At 38.1% G+C, this 19,521-nt stretch overlaps 1 protein-coding gene across 1 annotated transcript; it reads right to left on the bottom strand.

Moving 5' to 3' along the window:
- Positions 1-18,762: 18,762 nt before the first annotated feature.
- Positions 18,763-19,365, bottom strand: LOC139842072 (uncharacterized). Its single transcript, XM_071832249.1, has 2 exons — positions 19,144-19,365; positions 18,763-19,041 (listed from the first exon to the last, which is right to left on the bottom strand). The coding sequence occupies exons 1-2, from the start codon at positions 19,363-19,365 to the stop codon at positions 18,763-18,765; spliced, it is 501 nt and encodes a 166-aa protein (XP_071688350.1).
- Positions 19,366-19,521: the final 156 nt, after the last annotated feature.

The following is a 19,521-nucleotide window of genomic DNA, read 5'->3' as shown; positions in this document are numbered from 1 at the left end:
ATCATAGGAGGAGAGAAAAGTAGTACTCCGTAAATGCCATATATCAATCATCTATATGATTAGGAGGAAATGTAGTATGATTAGTTGAGAAGGACAAATAAAACGTGTATATATATATATATAGAGCGAATCCAGTGAGAATTTTTTTAGTGTGGACTTCTAGGAACTGTAAAAACACTCTAAATACACTGAAATTCGAGTAAAAAATGTGCACGGGCGAGCAAAAAAAAGGAAATTCGAGCAAAAATCAAAAACATGGACGAACAAAAAAATTCATAGTCTAGCAAAAAAAAATATATATTTTTGTTCGAATTTCAAAATGTAGAACACATTTTTGTTCAGCATTTTTGTTCGACTACCCGTGTGTTCTACATTTTTTTGTTCGACTATAAAAAACGTAGAACACAATATTGTTCGCCCTCCTTTTTTTGTTCGAATATCACTTTTTTTGTTCGCCCTTGTCCATTTTTTGCTCGAATTGCTCATTTTTTGTTCGCCCGTGTCCCATTTTTGCTCGAATTTCCTTTTTTTTACTCGAATTTCCCTTTTTTGCTCGAATTTCAGTGTATTTTTGTGTTCTCAGGGTTCTCACAAAAAAAAAATTCTCATTTGATCCATCTACTATATATATATATATATGTGTGTGTGTGTGTGTGTGTATATATATATATATATATATATATATATATATATATATATATATATATATATAGTCATATAAAGCTCTAAAATGATGATGTCATCATTAAGCTACTTACCCTTTTAATTTTCATAATGATGATGTCATAATTCTATATTTATTTAATTAAAAAAATGAAAAATCTTTTATAAAAGAAATACTAATCTTTTCTAAATTGTAAAATTTTCTACAGAACACCCAAATTTTAAAGCATATTATATAACTTTTTATATAATAATTGTATTTTAATTTTCTAAAAAAATTTAAAAGGCATTTATTATTACTAATAATTATTATTATTATTAAAAATATAAATACTCAACTTTGAGCGAACTTTATTATTATTATTTACTTTTAATATAATAATTTTAATTATAATTATTATAATATTAATATTCAAATATGAATTTTTTTTACGAAATTAATTATATTACATATGTATGAGAAAATACATGTCACCATATATTTGTAAAAACAACGACAAGTGTTTTAGTCAAATGAGTCATTAAAATAAATGACTTTAGCATTTACATTCACTTATTATCTAAAACATGTTATTAAATTGTTTTATTTAAACAAACCCGTAATTTCACGGGTCATTTCACTAGTGTGTGTGTGTGTGTGTGTATATATATATATAGGATCAAGGGGGAAGTAATCAATCTCGGGAAGCGGAAGGAAGCAAATTTTTTTTTTTGTTTTTTGAAAAAACTTTGTTCACGAACATTATAGATTGGATGAAAATATGAACATTTAATAAAGACACCTTGTGATAAATGTTTTTATTTTGGCGAAAAAACGCTCGAAGAATTAATATATAATAATTATCGTGTTTTTCAAGCGTATTTTGAGGTTTTAGATATTAGGGGTTAGAAAATTTAGGGTTTAGGGTTTAGATTTAGGATTTAGATTGAGTTTTTAACACGAACGGTTTAGATTTTAGGGTTTAGGGTTTAGGGCTTAGAGTTTTGGGTTTTGGGTTTAGGGACTAAACTCAAAACACTAAATCCTAAACCCTAAACTCTAAATCGGGCTAAATTTTGACAAAAAGTACTTCACAAAACATGAAGAAAAAAAAACATTAACATTTCTTCACGATCAATATTATCTTGAATGTTATTTTTATCGATCGTTTTCCCACCTAAATAATAACATTCATCACGAAGTGTCTTTTTTAAATGTTCATATTTTCATGTGATCTTGATGCATGAAAAAAGAATTCCAAAAAAACGAAATTTTTTTTTTGCCTCTCCCCGTTTTCACCCGATTGGTTACTTCCCCATTGATCCTGTATATATATATATATATATATATATATATATATATATATATATATATATATATATATATATATATATATATATATATATATATATATATATATATATATATTAGAAACCCTATAATTTTAATAATCTTGATATTAATAATTTGTTCGGTCCAAACTTGGGACCAGTACAAAGTTGGACCTCAATCGATAAAATCATTAAATAATAAATTTTTTGAAATTTCAATGCAAATATATTGGTTCGAGCGAAACTATAAATTAATAATTACTAATTTTTTACTAAAAAAACTTCAATATACATTGAACTTGACAAGTTCATTAATGTGTGAATTTACATACATGAGAATTTTGAAGGTCCTTATTTATGTTTTATTCAAACAGGTAAAGTGAACGGACGTGGTAATTTCGAATGTCGATTTATTAATTTGAGATTTGTTCACAAATATAAACCAGATTTTTTAAATTAATAAATTATTAATTTATCGATATAATAATATCTCGCTAAATTCTTAAAATATCCTAGTCCCAACATTAATAATTTATAAATAAACAAATTTCTAAACATAAAAATAATTTAAAATAAAAAAGAAAAATTTTAAACATCTTTGATGATGTCATTATTTTATATTAATTTAATTAAAAAAATAATACAAAATCTTTTATAAAAGAAAATACTAATCTCTCCTAAATTCTACAATCTTCTACAGAACACCAAAAGAACACATATTATTACTAATAATTATTATTAAAAATATAAACACTCAAGTTTGAGCAAACTTTATAAATATCATTATTATTCATTTTTATTATAGTAATTATGATTATTATATGATTAATATTTAAATATGGATTCTCTTTACGAGATTAATTACGTTACATATGTATGCGACGACAAGTTTCTTAGTCGAACGGGTCATTAAAATAAATAACTTTAGCATTTACATTCACTTAATACTTAATAAACCCGTGATTCCACGGATCGTTTCACTAGTATATATAGTATGTGTTCTTAACGCATTGTTGAATATTTTTAGCATTTACAAACCCGTGATTCCATGGATCGTTTCACTAGTATATATAGTATTATATTGCTATCAAGTTCAGGTAAAAGGAGTGAGATGATGTTTTTCGGGTTCGAATTATTTAGTAATGATGAATATTTTTATTTAAAGTATGTGTTCTAAACAGATATATTTTATCAAAGTATGTGTTCTTAACGTATTGTTGATGATTGTACTGTCAACATCGTCGCGAATTGGGTTTCCTCTTAACATATGTGTGAGTGATAAATAAGAGTATTCAATGTCGATATCTTTGTTAAAAAAAAGCATGAATAACTTTTTATCTAATCATTTTAAAATGTGTAGTTAGTAATATTAAAAATTTAATGGTAAAAGTATTAGAATGTCAGTCATAATTTTACTTCTCCTAGATACAAATAATATTCTTTATATTATTCGTGTAAAATGTCAACAGGCATTAACATTAACAATTTGGCTGTACATGTACGTATTATTATGATGCTTTTCTTAGCGTCTAAGCTTTTACTAAGCAATGCAACCGCTGTAAACCCGAGTATTGGTTCATCAAATAACAATAATCGAATTAAATTAAAATTATTCTATTTATTAAATTTATTCAAAACAAATATTTAAAAAATAAAAATTTGCATAAGTACTAAATAGGATGACATAAGCCTATTTCTTTCGATAGTTTACTTATAAGGTTTTAAGACACTCAATAGTCATATACTTTCATTTTTATTTCAAGTGTAGACCATATACTTACAAAAATACTATTGTAGACTATGTACTTTGAAAAAGTGTGTTAATGTAAATCAACTTAACTTGTTAACCTGATAAATAAGGTATTTGTTATACATGCTAACGTTGTTAATTTTTTCCGTTAAAACAGTCATGTGCAAAGCATGTGAGGGCATTTTTGTGTCATCTTCTTCCTCATCTTCATTTCATCTTTATCTTCTCCATTACAAACGCATAAGTATTCTTCATCTTCTCAATAAATGTTTGAATAGACAATTGGCCCAGGATTAGAAGAGCCTTCAATCACCATAGAAGAAGGTTAACTAGCGTTGACCTGATGAACCTTCATATTCAAAGAACGAGTATGTTCATTAGAAACATAAATTGATGCATAGTGGAGCTTCACGTCATCATTACGAACTTTTTGAGGCTCAACAACACGATTAACATGAACAATTCTATTAGAAGACGATTGAACCGTAATATCTTCATTCACAACATCCTTTCTAGGCAGAACAATCGATTTTTCAGAATCAGATATAGATCTGATTAACGGATTTGCTGATCTCAAAAATTCAGAATCAGATACATCCCTATTAGCCAATCGAGCATTAAACTCACTGCAATCAGTCACGAAAACTGATTTAACACTATTATCAGTGTTGCTATCACTAGAAAACGAAGTAACAGAATTAGCAGAACAACGAACATTTTTAGAGGATTTTTCATTTTTTTTTTTTCATTTTTTTTCCATTTTTTTAGGTTAAGTTGTTTAGACTTAACGAACCTTTTTAACATTTGTTAGCTTCAGGGACTGTAAGTGTAATGTTTTAAATTTAAAAAAAATGACATATAATCAGTTTAACCGATCTAGCAGGTAACCAGACAACTTTTGTTTGCATTAGCACACTTTTTCAAAGTACATAGCCTACACTAGTATTTTACTGAGTATATAGCCTGCATTGGAAAAAAATGAAAGTATATAACTATTGAATAGCTTAAACCCTACTTAAAATTATAATTAGGATATGATGAGTTTTCTTACCGAACCTTTTCTGATCCCGCTGGAGGGGGAGAACCCATATTATACCAACATTTGTTTTGGTTTTTCGGTCATTCAGAGATGTATGTTCTCATTCTGCCTGGATCGGGTATCATGAGTCATATTGTTTCTACTTTTATGGAAAAAACTGGTCTTAGGCTCTGGAGCCCATTACCACTACCTCAAACTAGAGAAATGTTGCATTAACGATACAAAAAGTTTGTTTTCAAGACAAAACATAAATTTATGGTTAACTTGCCTCTAAATGACTCTCAGTGATAGGACGTACAATTGTAGAGACAACAAGTAGGTTTTCCTATAAGCAGCCACCCAAAGCTTTCAATTCAATACGCAAGTTAACCATTCTAAATGATTAACATCTATTTAAGAAATGTTTAACAATAGCTCTTAGAGTTATGTTTAAAATTTTAAGACATGCATTATTTACTTATACGTTATCAATACTATTCTAAATAATTATATTACTAACCTTCATATATGATCAAGCCAAAATTGACTTGAGTGCAGAGCATATTGGGAAATAACTAACCTTCGAAAGATGTTCTTCCGTTAATCGTGATGGGAATGAAGGTTGGTGTGGTGGTTGACTTTTGCTGAGCCTCTAAGGTGAGCTAAGAAGAGTGATTACGGTGGTAAATGTGCGATTAGCCCCCAAGAGACTGATTATGGCCAGTATTTATAGGCGTAAGATGACGGTTATTGAAGATAACCACCATCAATCTACTAATCCATGACTACCAATCCTGGAATCCTCTAATCATGCCAACTACCTACTCCACGTTCTTCTAAATTCTCGGACAAGCGAATTGCTGAATAGACCAAGTCTCCAGCGTTATGACCGGTACGCTACGGGTGGCGTAGCATAGTATCAACTTGGTTTAAAGTTGACTCTTACAGTACTGTTAGCCGAGCTAATAGCTAAAGCAGCTTTCAGGCTAGGAGATGCGCCATGCGTCGCACGTGACGGTTATGGCGGGACGTACGTCATTAAGTCCCCCCAGTTTGGTTGGAATCAAATTACCTTTAATTGTAACCAAACTAAAATGAATAAAATATCGTAAATAATCATCATTACTGACACGCCGTAAACGTCAAATCATGATTCCCCACACGTCACTTCAAGGGATGATGTCAGCAATCGTCATTTTTACAGCTGTAAAAAACGAAACGCCGCGAATCCAACGGCTACGGTTCGACTTCCCAAGGACACGTGTTCGATTAGGATCAAAGCCCAGTGTTCTGGCCCACAGTAAGTTTTTCCTATAAATATAGCGTTTTTACCTCTTCATTTTTCACACCTTCTCCCCGCCTCCTAATTATTAAATAATTTCTTTTCTACTCTCTTACTACGCGTGTCGCTTATTTTAGAAGGTAATTTCTCGTAAAAATGTCTAAGGTAAATGTAGCTATCGAAAATACGACCGTTACGACAGAACAGATGGAAAAGTTTATAGATGAATATCCGGTACTCAGAGACGTACCAACGATGGTTGCGATTCCCGGGCAATGCGCCGATGAGCCGCCGCAATATCGATTTACTTTATATTGGAAGGCGGTTGCCCTAGGCAACCTACGTTTCCCGTTAACCCTTTTCGTAGTTTCTATATTGGAACATTATCATGTTGGTGTGTCACAATTACATCCACACGCATGTCAGCGTGTTATAATTTTTGAAATGTTCTTCAAAGGACAGGATAGACCGGCGAGTTTGAACGTGTTTTGAGCGACGTTCAAGCTTACGGCGTCAGGGAAGGGTTGGTACACTTTTGAGAAAAAGTGTAATTTTACTTCCAAAAAGTCTCCGTCCCTCCATGATTGGAGGGGCATGTTTTTCTATGTTCATACCGACCTGCTGGGTGAAGGGTGTGCCCACCTCGCGCAATGGCATTATGTACATCCATCCAAAGTCTTGAAGACCCATACCTTGACCAAGGGGAGCAAGAATTGTTTTACTTGGGCAAAGACCCCACGCTTGAAATGTGTTCTTATGGAGACGTCATGTTGAAACTCTGTAAAGTTCAGCATCATTGGCCATCGAATGATAGGGTGCCATTGATTTTATGTGACAGAAGGGGTAGGCTCTTCGTGCCGTAGCGTCTTTGATTTTGTAAGTTCTTTTCTTCAACTTTCTAACATTGAACAATTGTTTGCAGAGATGGAATTTAACAGGGTTCTCTGCCGCCCCACTCTTGAGGGACTATCATACAAGAGATTCCCCAAGGCAAATCTTCCTGACGGTCATCCTTTGAAGGATGGAGAGGCAGCCGTCGGCTCCTCTACCAATGTTGCCAGTGACGCAGCAATAACTCAACAGACAAACTTATCAACTCCTTTTACCAATCCGGACCCCATTTCCATTGCTGCTCCCGAGGCTCCACCGGAGCAGCAGCAGCGAAAATGCCACCGCTCTCCCCCCAAAGAGACCGTCCCGGCTGGCGGTCGCAATAAGAATAAAACGGCCCGTGAAGTTGCCGAGGGCAACTTAAAAGTTTTTGAAGAGTTGCCCAGTAAAGGTGGGTATTTCGAAAATCCTGATAACAACCCTGCTACGTCACCAGAATCTCAATGGGAGAAACTAATCAAGTTTGTTATTTCTCCAAGGTTACGCTTGGGTTCCCCGTTATCCAGCTTCAAGATTCCTCTGACGTCCATGAAAAGACGTCGGAAAAAGATAAACAAGCGCTTTTTGGTTCCGGCGGCGCGTCCGGTTAACATTCTACTTCCTCATAAAAATGCCTGATAGCGCTGCCCGTCGTGCTAGGGTTCAGCATATTTACGAGGGGTTGGCGTTGACCCGCAACGAGATACAGCGGACCATTGATTTGGACCAACGCGCCCATCGCGCGGAAAGCACCGGTAAAGAGCTGACCGTTGAGATTGTGAAAGTGAGGGAGGAGCTGGAGCACGTCAGACTAACTGTTGCTGAGGCTGAGGGTCAAAAGCAGTGGGCCATTAGAGAGGCACAAAAGGCTATCAAGGAAATGGCCGTGCGTGTCAAGAAAGAACAAGCTACCCTTAGAGATCTGGAAGTAGTGCAGAAAGAGCTTGCGGAGGAAAAAGCCAGTAAAGAGCTTATCATCGCGTAGAACCAAGAGCTGTCCGCTGCCAACATGAAGGCAATAGACGATTTTCAAGAGCTTTGCTCCCTCATCCCCACCATTTTTTCAAAGGCTTTGAAAGCGTCGGAAGTCAAGCAACCGTTCCAGAACTTAATTGACGCCACGAAAAAGGTGGAGCGTTTGTGCTTATGGAGAATGTTGAAGTGCCTGAACCGATTCCAGTGGCGCTTCAGGATATGGTGGATGAGTACGCCTACGATCTTCATAATGCAATGGTTAATGCTTGTGCAATGATTAAAGTGCCCTTTGTTGAGCAGATTGGGTCAACGCCGGACCTTAATTTGCAGAAGGTGAAGAAGAAGATCCTTTAGCTTGTTGTAGGGACTTGTATTTTTATTTGAATAGTTAGCGACATTGTAATTTCTTTTGGTATGTAATAGACGTTGTAATTAATAAAATTTCATTTCTTTACATTATACATGCCTTATTTTATTACAAGCTTTTTGTGTGTTCATAACTTGTTCAAAGGTATCAACATGCATATGTGGATGTACGCCCCGTTATCATGGTAGCATAACGTTTCTCAAGGTAACACTTGATGATTGTCATGACATTACATTCATCTACTTCATGCTGGGATTATTGCGACGGATACAAAATCCGGAGGCATCCCGTTCCGATGCCAAGACGTACCTCCAATACTCCTAGCGTCGCCAATGCAATTCAAAGATTAGATGATATCTTTGTTCATGGAATAAGTAACATGTGAATGGACTTACATTTATAACGCCGAAGCGTAGCCCTAATAGTTACACAAAACATTAAATATTAAAATGGGAAAATGCGTTGAATTGAAAATTAAACCAAGAAGTTTAATGCGCGACGCGCTTACATTTGTGGTGATCAATCACAAACTTACGTGAAATGAAAGTTTCCTAATAACAGGGAATGGAAAATTCTGAAATATTTAGACATAAAACTTCTTCAGATTGGTTGCGTGCCAAGTACGTGGCAAAAACTTGCGATCATGCGTCTTCAAGTTGTACGCTCCGTTGCCAAGAGCTTCTACAACCACATACGGACCTTCCCAATTAGGTCTCAATTTTCCAGTATCCTCAACCCGGCTGACATTGTTATTATGCCACACATAATCTCCGGGACGAAAAGCACGTTCCCTTACACGTTGGTTATAGTACTTGACGATGTTAGACGCTTCCCTGATAGCGGTGATTTCACGCCTCTCTTCCAACAGGTCCAAATTTTCCTTCAAGCTAATAACATTGGAGTCATCATTGAATTCTATAACGCGTTGGGTTGGAACGGCGATGTAAGACTCGAATAATTATTGTACAGTGGTGTAAATAGGGTACTTGAAGTGTGGGAAATATTGTGCAGTTAAACAGAGGTCAGAGCCTGTCCAGACCAGGGTGCGCTCAGCGCACACTTAAGGGTGCGCGTGGCGCACTACTACTGTAGCCGAATTCTGTTTCTTTTAATTGATATTTTGGAAGGGCTTTTTGGTAAATTCACTTAGGGCCGAGTTAAGGGCCACAAGATCAGTGGATGGAGTGTCATAACTCCACTTTCAACCACCTTCATCTTTCTACTTCAAGTTTAGAGAGAGAAACCCATTTGAGAGAGAGAAAGCTCAAATCAAGGAGGAAGAACTTGATTTCGGGCCAAACCTCGTGTGTTAAAGTTGTTCATTTAATCGCTAGCTACATTGTGATTGTGGTGGTAAGCTCTAACTTTGATTTCCTTATTTTAATTTGTTTAAGGGTTATGGTTTGGGTTAGTGATGAACATAAAACCCATATTTGGTGATTTTGGGTGTTCTTGGGTAAGATTGGGTTATGAGGACCCAAGGATGACTAACCTAGAGTTTTGGAAATGTTAAATGGACTTATGAGTCATGATTGGTTAGTTAATTACTAGCACACCTAGTTATTAAGCAAATGGGTGTTATTGGGGTTAGTGGATGACCCGAAATGGGTGTGTGACTTTAAAATGGTTAAATGGGTAATAATTGACCTAGTTGGGAAAGAGGGGTATGAAATACCCTAATTGTGTATTTAGTTAGTGTTGTTGGACCTTAGTCTCTAGCTTTTAGTGATATGTGATGGTCTTGACCTTAAATGGACGGTTTTGGTGAAAATGGGTATTTAGTGCATTAAGTCATTAAATGCACATGAGTAAGTTGTTGGCGTTTAGTCCAACTAGTTTGTGTGTTGACCGAGTACTTATTGTATTAGGTACTTTGCCTTGAAGCTCGCAGAAGTATAGAACCGTCACCGAATTGTTAAGGTGAGTGGAATAATTATGCGTGTACGTATATAATGTATTTATTTGTGTAGCGTGGAATGTGGAATTATTATGGTGTTCAAGACACCACATTCTATGTAACGAGTGGAATTGTCACGGTGTTCAAGACACCACTCATTTGATTTGATTGACATGTGGAATAGTCGCGGTGTTTAAGACAACACATTGTCATGGGAGTGGAATTGTCGCGGTGTTCAAGACACCACTCATTTGGTTGATTGGCATGTGGAATTGTCGGGGTGTTCAAGACACCACATTGTCATGGGGGTGAAATTGTCACGGTGTTCAAGACATCACCCGAGGGATTAGTGATTACGCGTCGTATGTACACTAATGGATGTTAGGAACTCCGATGGTCTCTAACGAGTACCGTTCCCTTGTACGATTGGTTAACCATGGTTGTGTGAATTTTGTACTAGCATATTTAATTATGAACTATATGCTTTGGTGTCGCTAGCTTATTATGAATTGCGGATATTGGTTTATGCATAATGTTTGCATAGTTGTCGAATTGCTAGCTTGTATGCGGTATTGTGTAAGTGATTGCAAGTAAGTAGGTTATATATGTATATGTATAATTATTGCATTCACTAAGCTTTAGCTTACCCTCTCGTTATTTACCTTTTTATAGGCTCTGGCGCGGACAAGGGTAAGGGCGTTCGTTTGGATTAGTGATCTCGCTTTGTTTTGATAGAGGACGCTTTTGGCATATAGCTTTTGGAGTTTGACCGAGATTTGGGTAGTTTAACCTCCAAACACCATGCTCAAAGTGTCGTTTGGAATTTAAACTAGTGTGGTCGAAACTCATATTTTGTACGAAACTCGTATTACGGCATATGTGGGCCCAGTTTCGTAAAACTTATTTTATTATTGAATCGTGTGAGTTTTAACTATTATAACATGTTGTGAAAAGCGTTTCGTCTAAATATGTCGGGAAGTGGGAGATCTTTAATTGAAATTTGACAAAACTGGACAGAAGCTGATGAGGCTCGTGCGCGCCGCGCACCTGTGCTGATATAAAAAAAATAATTCGCGTATTCGGTTGGATATTGGGTTGGGTTGTTACAAGTGGTATCAGAGCATGGTCTAAGGGATTTAGGCAACTTGATATAGGTGCCTAGACTTAGACTTGTATTGTGTATACGCTTTATGCGGGACTTGTAGGAGACTGGTAGGACCGGGAATTTGTTTGTGCCTAGGTTTAGGTGAACTAACTATATGCTAATTGTTTTGTGTTGTGTTTGCAATCATCAAGCGAGATAGACGTTGTACTAGCAAGTTAATGCGACGTGCTCGCGTAACAATGATTAGCTACCATTGTTACGGGTTCAAATCGTATCAAACAAGTGATGTACGACGATTGTTGAGCAAGATGGGGCAGTGAGGTGTATATTTATATTTATGTCTTGTCCTCTTGTTTCATTGTTAAATCTATTTCCATTTTATAGTATGAAGACAAGAAACGGACCCGAAAACCATGACGGAGGTACGAGTAAGGATGCCGAGTTCACGGCCAAGGTTGAGTCCATCTTTAAACGCCAAAAACCGGAGTTTCTCGAAGACATCAAGAAGATGTTTCTAGATTCAATTGATGAGCAAGTAGTCAATATGGTTAAGGAACAAGTTAAGCTTGCTCTACAAGAAGACAATGTGGGAAGGCGGGACTTCTTTTATAAGAATTTCAAGGATTCTCAACCTTCCACTTTTGATGGCGAAAGGGATCCGCTAAAAAGCAATCATTGGATCTCCGATATGGAGGGACTTTTTGAACTTGTGAATGCCCTCTCGAAAAGAAGACGAGGTTTGGTTGTAGCATGTTACGGGGTGATGCCAAGTTGTGGTGGGACGCAAAAATCCAACTTTATGGTGAAGAACAATGCATGGATTTCACTTGGGATGAGTTCAAGGCGGTGTTTTTCAATGAGTACCGAACTTCGGCCGATCTTACTAGACTTAAGGACGAGTTGCGTGCCTTGAGGCAAGGGTCAATGGATTTGAACACTCTCAAATCCGTTTTCTTGTCAAAGACCCAATTTTTCCCTGACTATGTCGGGAATGATAAAATGTTGAAGGAAGACTTCTATCGAATCTTGAACGACAAATATCAAGATAAGATTAGTGTAATCATGGTGAAAAGCTTTGTGAGTTGTTTGATATGGCCAAAGGTTTTGAGTCGCTCGCTTTGAGAAAGAGTGGCTTCACTTTTGGCAAAAGGAAGTTCGAAGCTACTAGTCATTCGAACAAGAAGAGTAAAGGTGCGACCGAGAGTGTCAGTAGTGTGAAGAAAGATGCTTCCGGAGCTTTTCCTTATTCTTGTCACAATTGTGGACGAAGGGGGCATATGGCCCGTGATTGTACCAAACCATCTACTACAACCAAACTCACTTGTTATAAATGTGTTAAAGAAGGACACCAAAGGCCGGAGTGTCCCGAGTTGCGGGATGATCATGTTAAGAAGTTGGAGAAGGCGGCGGGTACGGCTTGGGGACGAAATTACTTAATGACCCATGATGAGGCTAAGCAATCAAACGAAGTTGTCTCAAGTACTTTCATGGTTAACTCTAATCCGGCAAGGATCCTATTTGATAGCGGTGCTAATTTATCATTTGTTTCTCCATGTTTTGTGTCTAAGCTTGATAAACCGCTAGCTAAGTTAAGTCATCCGGTAGAATTCGAAATAACGGATGGTAAGACGGTGCTAGGGGTTGATGTGTGTAATGATTGTGATATTGTGTTTGGTTCTGAAACGTTTAAAATTGATCTTATCCCAATGACCTTGGGTGAATTTGATATTGTCGTTGGTATCGATTGGCTCGATCGTTATAGAGCCGATATTGCATGCCATGAAAAATCTATTCGTGTGAAGACTCCAAGTGGGGGAGAGTTAATTATTCATGACGAGAGACGGAGAAGACTTGTTCCATTATGCACTTATGCACGGGCACGTTATTTTCTTGTTAGTGGTGGCATTGCTTTCCTTGCCCATGTAGTTGATACTCGCGAAGAGCCACCATCCATTCGTGAAATTCCAGTGGTTAGTGAATTTGAAGACATTTTTCCGGATGAATTGCCGGGTGTTCTGGCGAAAAGAGAAGTGGAATTTCGCATTGAGTTGGTTCCGGGGGCTACTCCCATTGCTAAAACTCCTTATCGTTTAGCACCAACGGAAATGCAAGAGTTTTTAAATCAAACCCAAGAATTACTTGAAAAGGGTTTTATTCAACCGAGTGCTTCTCCATGGGGTGCTCCGGTTTTATTCGTGAAGAAGAAGGATGGTAGTATGCGGATGTGCATTGATTATTGTGAGTTGAACAAGGTGAAAATCAAGAATCGTTATCCATTGCCTCAGATTGACGATTTGTTTGATCAACTCGAAGGCGCGACTTACTTTTCTAAAATCGACTTACGGTCCGGCTATCACCAAATGCGGGTCCGTGAGGAAGATATTGAGAAAACGGCCTTTCAAACGCGTTATGGGCATTTTGAGTTTGTAGTTATGCCTTTTGGTCTTACGAATGCACCGGCGGCATTCATGGATCTTATGAACCGAGTGTGCCAACCTATGTTGGACAAGTCGGTGATTGTGTTTATTGACGACATACTCGTTTATTCGAAGAGTATGAAGGAACATGAACATCATTTGCGTGGTGTGTTGAAGACGTTGCGGAGGGAGAAGTTGTATGCAAAATTCTCCAAATGTGAATTTTGGCTAAGGGAAGTTCAATTCCTTGGCCATATTGTGAACAAAGATGGTATTCAAGTAGATCCGGGGAAGATTGAGACGGTAAAGAGTTGGAGACGACCGACTACGCCTACGGAAATCCGAAGCTTTATCGGATTGTCCGGTTATTATCGTCGGTTTATCCAAGACTTTTCTAAAATCGCTTTTCCATTGACAAAGTTAACGAGAAAGAACGCGAGATTTAGTTGGAAAAACGAGCAAGAAATTACTTTCCAATTGTTAAAAGAGAAGTTATGTCAAGCTCCGGTTTTAGTGTTGCCGGAAGGTGTAGAAAACATGACGGTTTATTGTGATGCTTCTTTAAATGGGATCGGTTGTGTTCTAATGCAACGAGGTAAAGTCATCGCGTATGCCTCTCGACAATTAAAGGAACATGAAACGAGATATCCGACTCATGATCTTGAGTTGGCGGCGATTGTTCATGCGTTGAAAATTTGGTGCCATTACTTGTATGGTGTCAAGTGTATGATTTATTCGGATCACAAGAGCTTAAAACATCTTTTTGATCAACGAGATTTGAATTATCATCAACGTAGATGGATGGATGTGGTGAAAGACTATGATTGTGAAATACTTTATCATCCGGGTAAGGCGAATGTGGTCGCGGATGCGTTAAGTCAGAAGAGTCAACATCCGGCAATACGAGTAGGGTCGTTAAGCATGATTATTACTAACGATTTTCTTGAAAAGCTCGGTGAGATTCAAATTGAAGCTTTTGTTAACAATAAGCATGAGGAACAAATCGTAGGGCAAACAGAGTCTATTACTTTAGGTCCGCATGATTTGTTGTCCTTTCAAGGACGAGTGTGGGTGCCTAGAATGAGAGATTTCCAATGAGTGCTACTTGATGAAGCACATAAGTTAAAGTATTCCATTCATCCGGGCGCGACGAAAATGTATCTTGATTTGAAGAAAGAGTATTGGTGGTCGGGCATGAAACGTGATGTCGTAAAGTATGTTGAATAATGTGTCACGTGTTTGCAAGTTAAGGCCGAGCACCAAAAGCCGTATGGTAAGTTACAACCGTTGGAAGTCCCGAAATGGAAATGGGAGCACATTACCATGGATTTCATCACAAAGTTACCAAAGACGGTGAGAACCCAATTTGATACGATTTGGGTGATAGTGGATCGATTGACAAAAAGTGCCTTGTTTCTTCCCATTCGGGAAACGATATTGTCGAAGACCTTGGCTAAATTATTTATCAAGGAGGTGATATCGAGGCATGGGGTTCCTATATCTATTATTTTGGATCGAGACACTCGTTTCACATCTCGGTTTTGGAATAAGTTTCATGAAGATATAGGTACACAATTGAGAATGAGCACGGCGTACCATCTTCAAATGGACGGTCAAACCGAACATACGAATCAAACATTAGAGGATATTTTACGGGCGTGTATTATTGATTTCGGTGGTAGTTGGGATGAGCATTTGCCCTTGGTGGAATTCTCGTACAATAATAGTTATCATATAGTATCGGGATGCCACCTTATGAGATGCTTTATGGGCGGAGGTGTCGAACTCCGATTTGTTGTGGTGAAGTGGGCCAAAGAGAAATCGGGAGTACCGATTTGGTTTTAGAGACAAATAGCAAGATTGAGATGATTCGGACTCATTTGAAAGCGGCTCAAGATAGACAAAAGTCGTATGCCGACAAACGTAAGTGATTGATTGAGTTCCAAGAAGGTAACATGGTGATGCTTAAGGTTTTTCCATGGAGGGGTATTATTCTGTTTCGAAAACGGGGAAAGTTAGCTCCTCTGTTTATTGGGCCTTTAAGATTTTAGCTCGTGTTGGTGAAGTTGTGTATCGCTTGGAATTACCCGAAGAGCTTGCGGGGATCCATAATACATTTCATGTTTCCCATCTCTGTAAGTGTCTTGCGGATGATTCTTCATGGATGCCATTAGACAAAATTGAACTAAACAACAAGTTAGAGTATGTTGAGTAGCTGATTGCGATACTCGACGAAAAGGTGAAAATGTTGAGGAATAAAGAAGTGAGAACTTATAAAGTTCAAGGGTGTCATAGTAAAGGTTCTGAGTTTACTTGGGAGCCCGAAGAGTTTGTGTTGGTTTATCTTCCCTCTTGTCATGCGGCTTGGATCACGAGGACGCCCTCCGATTCAAGTAGGGGAGAGTTGTAAGACCCGAATAATTATTGCACATTGGTGTAAATAGGGTACTTGAAGTGTGAAAAATATTGTGCAGTTAAACAGAGGTCAGAGCCTGTCCAGACCAGGGTGCGCTCAGCGCACAGTTAAGGGTGCGCGTGGCGCACTACTACTGTAGCCGGATTCTGTTTCTTTTAATTGATATTTTGGAAGGGCTTTTTGGTAAATTCACTTAGGGCCGAGTTAAGGGCCACAAGATCCGTTGATGGAGTGTCATAACTCCACTTTCAACCACCTTCATCTTTCTACTTCAAGTTTAGAGAGAGAAACCCATTTGAGAGAGAGAAAGCTCAAATCAAGGAGGAAGAAGTCAATTTCGGGCCAAACCGCGTGTTTTAAAGTTGTTCATCTAATCACTAACTACATTGTGATTGTGGTGGTAAGCTCTAACTTTGATTTCCTTATTTTAATTTGTTTAAGGGCTAGGGTTTGGGTTAGTGATGAACATAAAACCCATATTTGGTGATTTTGGGTGTTCTTGGGTAAGATTGGGTCATGAGGACCCAAGGATGACTAACCTAGGGTTTTGGAAATGTTAAATGGACTTATGAGTCATAATTGGTTATTTAATTACTAGCACACCTAGTTATTAAGCAAATGGGTGTTAATGGAGTTAGTGGATGACTCGAAATGGGTGTGTGACTTTAAAATGGTTAAATGGGTAATAATTGACCTAGTTGGGAAAGAGGGGTATGAAATACCCTAATTGTGTATTTAGTTAGTGTTGTTGGACCTTAGTCACTAGCTTTTAGTGATATGTGATGGTCTTGACCTTAAATGGACGGTTTTGGTGAAAATGGGGTATTTAGTGCATTAAGTCATTAAATGCACATGAGTAAGTTGTTGGCGTTTAGTCCAACTAGTTTGTGTGTTGATCGAGTACTTATTGTATTAGGTACTTTGCCTTGAAGCTCGCAGAAGTATAGAACCGTCACCGAATTGTTAAGGTGAGTGGAATAATTATGCGTGTACGTATATAATGTATTTATTTGTGTAGCGTGGAATGTGGAATTATCGCGGTGTTCAAGACACCACATTCTATGTAACGAGTGGAATTGTCGCGGTGTTCAAGACACCACTCATTTGATTTGATTGACATGTGGAATAGTCGCGGTGTTTAAGACAACACATTGTCATGAGAGTGGAATTGTCACGGTGTTCAAGATACCACTCATTTGGTCGATTGGCATGTGGAATTATCGGGGTGTTCAAGACACCACATTGTCATGGGGGTGAAATTGTCGCGGTGTTCAAGACATCACCCGAGGGATTAGTGATTACGCGTCGTATGTACACTAATGGATGTTATGAACTCCGATGGTCTCTAGCGAGTACCGTTCCCTTGTACGATTGGTTAACCATGGTTGTGTGAATTTTGTATTAGCATATTTAATTGTAAACTATATGCTTTTGGTGTCGCTAGCTTATTATGAATTGCGGATATTGGTTTATGCATAATGTTTGCATAGTTGTCGAATTGTTAGCTTGTATGCGGTATTGTGTAAGTGATTGCAAGTAAGTAGGTTATATATGTATATGTATAATTATTGCATTCACTAAGCTTTAGCTTACCCTCTCGTTCTTTACCTTTTTATAGGCTCTGGCGTGGACAAGGGTAAGGGCGTTCGTTTGGATTAGTGATCTCACTTTGTTTTGATAGAGGACGCTTTTGGCATATAGCTTTTGGAGTTTGACCGAGATTTGGGTAGTTTAACCCCCAAACACCATGCTCATAGTGTCGTTTGAAATTTAAACTAGTGTGGTCGAAACTCATATTTTGTACGAAACTCGTATTACGGCATATGTGGGCCCGGTTTCGTAAAACTTATTTTATTATTGAATCGTGTGAGTTTTAACTATTATAACATGTTGTGAAAAGCGTTTCGTCTAAATATGTCGGGAAGTGGGAGATCTTTAATTGAAATTTGACAAAACCGGACAGAAGCTGATGAGGCTCGTGCGCGCCGCGCACCCTAGGGTGCTGCGCGCCGCACACCTGTGCTGATTTAAAAAAGAAAAATATTTCGCGTATTCGGTTGGATATTGGGTTGGGTTGTTACAGGCGATTTCTGCTGGTAATCCTGCTTCAGAACCATAAACAAGGCTGAAAGGCGTTTCTCTGTTACTGCCTTTGGGTGTGGTTCGGAATGCCCACAAGACTTGTGGAAGCTCATCAGCCCAACCTTTCCTATCCGTGTCCAACCTTGCCCTAATCCCCACAACAATTTCTCTGTTGGTAACTTCAAATTGCCCATTTGCTTGTGGGTGGGTAACGGAACTAAAAGTCTGTTTGATTTTCAAATCGTTGCACCATGAGCGAAACGGGTCATGAGCAAACTGTTTTCCGTTGTCACTTACAATTTCGTGTGATACCCCGAAACGGCACACTATCTCCTCCCAAACAAAGTTCACAAGTTGCTTTTCGGTTATGCTTTTCAAAGGTTTGGCTTCAACCCACTTGGTAAAGAAGTCAATTGCCATGACCAAGTGTTTTCCGTATGGGAAAGGTCCTACCAAATCAATTGCCCATTTGTAGAAGGGCCAAGCTGACGTGACGGGGATTAGCTCATGTGACGGCATATGAATCTGTGGAGCATGACGTTGGCAAGAAGCGCAAGCTTTAATGATTTCTTTTGTATTGCGGTACATCGATGGCCAAAAATACCCCAATCACATTTTCTTCCCTTCAACGGTCCTAAACCCTGCGTGCATGCCACAAGTCCCCTCATGTACTTCCCTTACAATTATTTTCGCCTCATTCGGACTGACGCATTTTAGTAGCTGTGCGGTAAAGGATTTCTTGACCAGAATACCATCCCTTAGTGTGTACGAGGGTGCTTTCATACGAATCTTTCTTGCCGCTGCCCCATTAATTGGCAGCATCCCGTGCTTGAGATACGTAGTGATTGGACTCATCCATGTCTCAACCTCCTCATTGGGGGCCACTTCCTGTAAGACGTTACATTACAAGGGAATTAGTACATGCCAGTGTACGTTGTGTTTTAAATTGATTATGCGTATAGATTATTTGTTATCGAAGCGTGTCGATACCTGTACCACGTCAGTGGATTTTTGACTTAGGACCTCCACCCAAACGTCCTTGGTGAAGTGACTGAATACGCTCGTTGCGAGTTTGCTGAGTGCGTCGACCTTTTTATTCATGGACCGAGGTACTTGCGTGATTGAGAAAAGTTCAAATTTGTTGGCCATCTCTTCTGCCAATTTCAGATATTTTTGCATGGCCGGATCCCTAGCTTCAAACATCCCGTTCATTTGATTTGATACGAGCTAAGAATCAACCGAGACTTTCAGGGCCTTTATCCCCATCTTTTCAGCCATCCTTAACCCAGACAACAGCGCCTCGTATTCGGCTTCATTGTTGGAGGCGGGGAACTCGAAATGCAATGAGTAAGTGTGTTGCTCCCCTTC

This window comes from Rutidosis leptorrhynchoides, chromosome 4 (genome assembly GCF_046630445.1).
Source record: "Rutidosis leptorrhynchoides isolate AG116_Rl617_1_P2 chromosome 4, CSIRO_AGI_Rlap_v1, whole genome shotgun sequence".
Taxonomy (NCBI): Eukaryota; Viridiplantae; Streptophyta; class Magnoliopsida; order Asterales; family Asteraceae; genus Rutidosis; species Rutidosis leptorrhynchoides.
This window is presented reverse-complemented; position numbering and strand designations above follow the sequence as displayed.

Coding starts and splice junctions, on each gene's coding strand:
- LOC139842072 (XM_071832249.1), bottom strand. CDS start 19,365: ATGAACGGGATGTTTGAAGCTAGGGATCCGGCCATGCAAAAATATCTG. Junction 19,042..19,143: donor AATCCACTGACGTGGTACAG/GTATCGACACGC, acceptor AACGTCTTACAG/GAAGTGGCCCCCAATGAGGA.